This window comes from Numenius arquata, chromosome 10, assembly GCF_964106895.1.
Source record: "Numenius arquata chromosome 10, bNumArq3.hap1.1, whole genome shotgun sequence".
NCBI lineage: Eukaryota > Metazoa > Chordata > Aves > Charadriiformes > Scolopacidae > Numenius > Numenius arquata.
The window spans coordinates 17720810-17728501 of NC_133585.1; the positions used below are offsets into that span (position 1 = coordinate 17720810).

The 7692-nt window shown below is 45.0% G+C and overlaps 1 protein-coding gene across 12 annotated transcripts; it reads left to right on the top strand.

The window, feature by feature from the left end:
• Positions 1-181: 181 nt before the first annotated feature.
• Positions 182-7692, top strand: HNRNPH3 (heterogeneous nuclear ribonucleoprotein H3). 12 transcript variants are annotated; one of them, XM_074154884.1, is made up of 10 exons: positions 182-463; positions 1648-1784; positions 2314-2452; positions 3005-3192; positions 3607-3693; positions 4012-4124; positions 5321-5456; positions 5706-5786; positions 5874-5960; positions 6262-7681. In XM_074154884.1, exons 2-10 carry the CDS (start codon positions 1667-1669, stop codon positions 6273-6275), a joined length of 963 nt encoding a protein of 320 aa, XP_074010985.1. In that variant the 5' UTR covers positions 182-463; positions 1648-1666; the 3' UTR covers positions 6276-7681. The 12 variants fall into 12 exon arrangements, with proteins under 12 accessions (XP_074010985.1, XP_074010989.1, XP_074010983.1 ...); XM_074154882.1 differs by having other exon boundaries at positions 296-463; positions 3005-3147; positions 6297-7687; XM_074154878.1 differs by having other exon boundaries at positions 300-463; positions 6297-7687.

Here is a 7692-nt window from a genome sequence, read left to right on the forward strand (position 1 = left end):
TCCCTCCCAAGCCGCGGCAGCCAGACAGCGACACAGACTGAGGGAACGACCGGTCTGCATGAGGCGATGCCCGGGCAGCCATTAACTGAGCAGCCGTTAACGGCTATGCTCCAAGTCCGCTTGGCGCCAAGATAAGGGAAGCCCAGTGCGCATGCGCCCGGCTCCCCTCCGCCGGAGTCGTGACAGGAATTGGCGGGAACCCGCCGTCCGCCGCGCCGCGCATACGCCCGCGCCGCCGCTCCCCAGAGGCGCGCATGCGCGGGTGCCGCCCAGACGGGGCTGAGGAGGGCGGCGTGGCTATCGCGATAGTTAGGCGGCCGGGACGCCATCCTGCTCATCTGCGTTGCGTAGGTTGCGAGCCTGCCGGCCGGTTGGGAGTGAGGAGGAGCTTCCTTCTTTCTGTCCTTCCTTCCCGGCAGAAGCTCCCGCCGGGGCACGTCGAGGGGTGTGCGAGGGTCTCCCGGTGAGTGGGAGAGAGCGGGGTGCCCGCGGGCGGGATGGCGGTAGCAGTGGGAGCTCGGGCCTTGAGGCGGGTGGGCCTCCCCGCCCCTTGGCGCGGCGTTTGGGTCGCTGCCCGCCTGAGGCGGCCGCGGGCAACCACGATCCTGGGGGAGAGCGCGGGGAGGGGGGGGGGGGGGGGGGGGCGGTGCGGTGGCGGCGCGGCGGAGCCTCGTTCCCGACCGCGGCCGCCATTTTGAGTGGTGGAGGCGAGGGCGGTGGCGGCCCCGGGAGAGCGGCCGGCGGCGGCGAGGGATTCCCGGGAAGGCGCTGAGGTTCGGCGGGTGAAGGCTGGGCGGCTCTTCTGAGGCCGAGAGGTGGCAGCGGGGCGCGGCGGGGAGCCGGGCGGGAGCTGGGGTGGCGGCCCCGGGGAGGCGCGGTAAATGGCGCCGGGGAGCGGGCGGCGGGTCAGGGCCGCGGGTCGGAGGGAGGGCGGCGATGGCGGTTCCCTCGCTTTTGCGGCTGGGCGGACGGGTGGCCCATTGTGGTACACGTACGGATACCCCACCGCGCCCCGCCATCATTAGCTCCCCCTTTTCCCCGCCGGGGTCTCGATGCGCTGGGCCCGCCTTCGGCCCGGGCGGCACCGGCCCCGTTGCCCCTCAAGGTGATCCTGGCGGCCCTGGGCAGTGGTAATTCGAGGTAATGTATCGCCGGAGTTTCCGGAAAGAACAAAAAAAAACCCAAACAAAACCCCCGCGAAAAGCAACTGGGAGCGTGGTCCGTGGCGCTTTGTTTGCAGACAAAGGAAGGCCTTGTGTTTCCACGCGGGAACCGTTGCGTGGTTCCTACCCCTTCAACTGTCACGCTTAACACAAAAAAAAAAAAAAGAAAAAAAAAAAAAAAGAACAAAAACCCCCGTCTAGGGCGGATGTTGAATGTACTCGGAGTAAATAACGAGCTTTATGTGCTGTGCCTCCCCCCGTGCAGCCCCCCCTGCACGCTCTGTTCCCTAACAAAGTTTAGGGTTGTTCTAGATACGTGTGCGGCTAGATATAATAAAATACAATTTAAAATATGTAACAGATACAGAAATAAAGCTACTTATCCGTAACACTAGTTTTCTGAAGAAAAACTACCAGATTTCTTTTAAGGGGAGGGGCTTAAGCATGTACGGAATTTCAAAATTTTTCTTTTTTTTTTTTTTAGGGTTTGATTTGAATAAAAGATGGACTGGAGTGGAAAACACAATGGGCCAAATGATACAACTAATGATGGAACAGTGGTACGACTTCGAGGCTTGCCATTTGGCTGCAGCAAAGAAGAGATTGTTCAGTTTTTCCAAGGTACCTCTAGTATAGTCGAAGTATAGTGACTTGAGTTTTTTTTGTATCTTTTACAGAATGTTTTGCACATTTTAATTTGTAATAGCCGTTAATGGGGTGGATGGGAGGGATTTTGTTAAAATAGCTTATCTTAAGTATGAATTATGCCCTGTAAATGAAGTATGAATAACCGTAGATGTAGTAAAACTCAGTATGTATCTAATTTTGTGGAAGTGGTAAACATGTTACGCGTATTGGGATAACTTGAATGTTAGCATTTGGATCAGTTAAATTGCTTAATTGGTAGCTATATTCATGTAACTTAGGTGGTTGTATTTTTGCATACTTTAAAAGGAAAAGAAGTATGGCTAAATCCATAAATGTTTAATGAAAGAATGTTGGCTTGTATTGTTGGGTGATGGGGGAAACGAGGTGGGTTTTTTTTTTCGTTGTTGTTGTTTAGATATGCTTTAAGTATTTGCTACAGATGGGAATGTTTCAGCCTTTAACACTGTTCCCCTTGATGGGGTTATTTGTCCTTGGGTTAAAGGGTTGGAAATCGTGCCAAATGGGATAACATTGACGCTGGACTACCAGGGGAGAAGCACAGGGGAGGCCTTCGTGCAGTTTGCTTCAAAGGAGATAGCAGAAAATGCTCTGGGGAAACACAAGGAAAGAATAGGGCACAGGTGGGGATGGAGAGTTTGGGATGGTGTTAAATCTTTATTTTTGGGGGTTGTGGGTCAGTAATGCTTTTGGGGGGGTTGGGGACCATTACATGGAACTGGCTGTTTTAAAGAATTTTTGTAACTGATCCTAAGTTAACTTGGGAAATACAGTAGATTTGGGGGGTGGGGGAGACAGTATTGCTCTGGGTAGTTTGCTAAATTCGGAAAACTGTTTCAATCGTTCTTGCGTAGGGTAATTTGTGATAAATGCTACTATAGCTGGACATTGTTTTTCAACAGTATGTTTCATACTGGAAAGACATGTTTTATGCTTAATTCATACAACTAGACTTTTCACATAGTAATTTTTGCCACTGTAAAGTGTTTTGTTGTGTTTTTTTAATACACTTAAGATTCTTATGGTTTTGAGGAGAAAGTTAAGTTGTATGGTATCTCTAGTCACTTCTATTGGATTGTACGCTTAGTTATAGAAAACGTAGTATGGCCTTTTATAGTATTCAGACAGCTTATGCACGTATTCTTACTGGTTCCTTGAAAATCCTCTTTTATTAGATATATTGAAATCTTCAAAAGTAGTAAGAGCGAAATCAGAGGATTCTGTGACATGCCAAGAAGAATGATGGGACAACAACGACCTGGACCATATGATAGACCATTAGGAGGAAGAGGGGGTTATTATGGAGCTGGGCGTGGAAGTATGTATGACAGAATGCGTCGAGGAGGTGGTGGATATGACGGTGGTATGTTTATCTAATGAACGGAGGTTCTGTTGTCAGTTTCATGTTTCTGACGTCTTTGTCAAGAAATAAAGAAATGGCAGTAGCTGCAGTACCCCTTAGGTTTGACACACTTCTCTCAAAACATTTTGACTTGTAATGGGTCAAAAAAATGTGACTTAGTATTTAAGATTAATGGAATTAAATAAGGAAACTGTATTTCAGCAGAATTTGATCTCTCACTTGCATGTTTTACTCCTTTTACTGTATAAAGGGAGTATTATGTTTGCGCTGTGTTCAGAAGTCCAGGTTTAACAGTCTGTAGAGGCTGTTTGCAAACTTCTGGGTGCCCAAAGACTGAAAAATTAACTCTTTTGCATTGCTCCATGAATTTGGGGTAACAATGTAATCGTTCCTTTCTTTTTTCCCATTGCACAGGATATGGTGGCTTTGATGATTATGGTGGCTATAATAACTATGGCTACGGAAACGATGGCTATGATGACAGAATGAGAGATGGGAGAGGTAAAAAAACTTTTCATATTATTTGAGTTGTAAGACATAGTATTTCCAAGGCAGAAATCATTGCTTGCTTGGTTAGATTATTTTGTAAAGAAAGCAAGTTGTTTAAAAAGGGGGGGGAACTGGGGAATCTCAGGAAAATGTAAATCTATTGCTTACGACATCTTCTGGTTAAGTGTCCTGGTTGATAAACAGGAAGCGTAAACATCTTCTATTCAGTGGTATAAAGTGAATGATTTCGGGAAACAAGGGAGTGACTTTCTGGCTTTTCACGGTGATCTTACAGGTGTGTGGGTTTGTTTGTTCTGGGATTTTTAACAGGCATGGGAGGACATGGCTACGGTGGAGACGCTGGCTCAGGTTTCCATGGTGGCGGTCATTTTGTTCACATGAGAGGACTGCCTTTTCGAGCAACAGAAAATGATATTGCAAACGTAAGTACAATGGGGAAAAGGGCTTTCTAATGCCGAGAGTTTCTGTGTTCTTGTCTTTCCTATTCCAAGCTTGGTTAAAGTTCTCAAACAAGTGATTGATCTCTCTGATAGATCTGTTAAGCAAAGTCACAGCCCTTTACATGAGTTTTACAAAGCTTAGTAGTAGACGAGTTCATTTATAAAGGTAATATATGAGGTAGGATTACTGTAGAAGTCAGCCAAACTATTTAACATTAATCTCTGTACTCTTTGCTCTTTCATTTCCATAAAAGGTGTATTGGGGGGAGAAAGCAGTTGCTGCAATCATTATCCTAATTTTAAGGAGCTTAACTGAAAACTTAAAATTCTGTAAAAGAGGAATAGCAGATACAAAACTCTGATTGTAGTTTATGTATTGGTTTGTTGAACTGAGACTTACTTAAGAGGGACAGGGTGGGAAGAGTGTCGGGGGCTGCGTTCGGCTGGAGGGGCAGTGTCCCATTGCTGGCAAGAGATCAGGGTGGCAGATAAAAGCGCATCTGCCAGATTTTGGAAATACATTCTTGTGTCAGTATAGGTGTGGTGTTTGTAGGGGAAGAAGTTTTCCTGGGATATAAAGTCTAGTTTAAACACAGCCTCTCCTCAGGAGGGCTCCCTATTTAGTAGTTGCACCTGTATATTATATGTGCAGAACTCCATTCTTAAGGCTGTGTTCTGTTTTGGTTTTTGGTTTAAATTGAGGTGTATAGTCTAAAGACTCTCCAAAAACAAGGGAAAGATCACTGTGTCTCGTGGAAGAGCAGTCTGATTGACAGCTTTTTTTGCATTCCATAAACGTCCTTGCTTTGAGAAATGTGTTTGGCTCCGCTTCTTCAGAAACAAAGCAAGATTTTTTCCAGGATGGCATCATATTGGAACGTGCTGCTCAAAGCAACGTGTGTGGGCAGGAATTTTTGTTTATATCTTTGCCTTTAAAGAAAGCTCCTCAAGTTCTAGCTGGAGCTCTTCCAGTTGTATAATAATAATAGATTCTAAGTGTAGATTGACTTAACGTTGAAGGTCCACTATCACTAAGTAATACTTTGGAAATTAGTAATTAAATTAATGTGATAGGATGAGATTAAATTAATGCAATGCTCCACTAGCCACTGGGATGGGGAAGTTACCTGGCTTGAATCCTGCATTCATGTGATTTATTTCTTTGTTTTTATTCTTAGTTTTTCTCGCCACTGAATCCTATAAGAGTTCACATTGATATTGGAGCAGATGGAAGAGCCACAGGAGAGGCAGATGTGGAATTCGTAACACATGAGGATGCAGTAGCTGCCATGTCTAAGGATAAAAATCACATGCGTGAGTGTCATGTTCACTTACAGCTTTCACGGGCCAGGCTTTAGCAGGGCGTAGAAGGGTTTAAACTGCATTTAACTTCAGTGGCTTTGCAGTAAATACACAAACGATAAGACTTTTGCCATTTATCACATTTAAACTCACCTTTAACTGCTACTTGTAAGTTGGGGTTGTGTTTTTTTGTTTTATACCCCTGTGCTTCCGGTTTCTGAAACAAAGCACTTAAGAAAGGCTTGTTTTTGTTTCCTACAGAGCATCGATATATTGAACTATTTCTGAATTCAACTGCTGGAGGTGGCTCTGGAATGGGAGGCTATGGCAGAGATGGAATGGGTACGCATCGATTCCAGACTGAGCTGACATTTTGCCAAATCTTCTGCTAAGTTCCGGGCTTCTAACGATGCTCTTCCTGCGTTTCAGATCAGGGTTACGGCTCCGTTGGGAGAATGGGAATGGGTAGCAATTACAGCGGCGGATACGGAACTCCTGATGGCTTGGGCGGATATAGTAAGTAACGGTTCTGTTTTACACGTGTTCTGTGAAAATGCCGCTGGCTCTGTCTTGCGGGGGGGGCGCCGGGGCAGGGCGGGGGGCTCTGCTGCGGAGCCGTGGTGCCGGGAGGACGGGAAGGAGGGGGGGCGGTTTCATTGAAACCTTAAATCAGTTGGGGGTTTGTGCATTTTGCTACTGCGGCAAATGCTCGTCTAGAAAACTAGTGTTGAAGTGTTGTTGTTTTTATTTTAGTGTAAGTTGAGTCATCTTCAACCAACTGTTCTGTATTACCCATCACGTTTTTTCTTTTTTTAAGGTATGTATGCGTGACCTTGTGTCAATTGTTTGCAGGTCGTGGCAGTGGAAATAGTGGAGGATACTATGGGCAAGGCAGTATGGGTGGAGGCGGCTGGCGTGGAATGTATTGAAGGATAGCCTTGCTTCTGCAAAACATCCTGGAAGAAACAGTCTCTGGTCTCCTAGACTTTCTTACAAAAATTTAATTTCTTTTGTATTTTAAGAACTTTATAATGACTGAAGGAATGTGTTTTCACAATATTATTTGGTAAGCAACAGATTGTGATGGGGAAATCTGTTTTCTGTAGGTTTTATTTGTTGCATACTCTGACTTTAAATAAATTTTTATATTCAAACCACTGATGTTGATACTTTTTATACTAGTTACTCCTAAGGATGTATTACATATTCAAGACTACAGTCGGTTTAAGATGTTGTACTATGGTTCAATAAAGGTGGTTGTACTGTAACTCCTATGAACACTGATTCAGTTCTATGTAATTTTGGTGTAGTGAATGAGTTTGAAAAATTCACTTGTTTAAGGGGAAAAAGGTAGACGACTAGCTTAGTTTGTTTAGTAACGATCTTTCCTAAACCCTTTTGATAAGCTGTATGTAGTAATTTCTCAGCGCGGTGTAAAGCTCCGGAGGCTAAAAGTCATTTTTCCGGCTTCCTTCCTTGTGCTGCCAGACCCTGCCCTCATCTTCAGCTGCACAGCTGCCTGAAGGAGCAGTGCCCGAGGCTCCTGCCTCGCAAAACCGAGCACCAACACTGATTGCCACGCTTTGCTGTAGAGCTGTAGGTACCGCGTTTCACACCTGGAACTTGCCAAGCAGACGAAACCACTAGGCACAGCTTTTAGCTAACATGGAATAGGTCAAATAGGAGTTAATTCGAAACTATCTATCTACTTAATGTTTTGGTTTGGTTTTTTTTTTTTTTTTCACAAATGCTGCTTTCGGGAAGAGAGGGGGGGGATTTGGAGGCAACTCTTTTTTTTCTTTTGTGAAATTATTGTATTTAAACATGGTTCAGCTTCCTTTTTTTTTGGCTGCACACGGCTGCTGTGTCTGTATTTGTTCCAAACTTGACAAGCCATTAAATGGATGAGCTCCTTCGAAGCAAAGTATCTCTAAAATTAAACTACGAGCCCAACACTTGTGAAACACCACACAACCCAACCAGGCTGATAAAACTTTTTCGCGCATTTGTGACATGTAAGATATGTAAGAAACTATTGTTTGAAGACACTTAACATACCTGATGTGTAATGAAAAAAAAAAAAAAGGTATTTATTCTTCTGAGCCAGTGTGATCTCCCAAATTAACTGCTTTGTCCTCAATGCCTCCCTTAAAATTGTCAAATGTGATCTTGGGTATTGAAAAGTCTGTCACCTGTTTTGCTAGTACTGTGTTATATCTGTAATAAATGTCTTCTTGTGGGAGAGAGG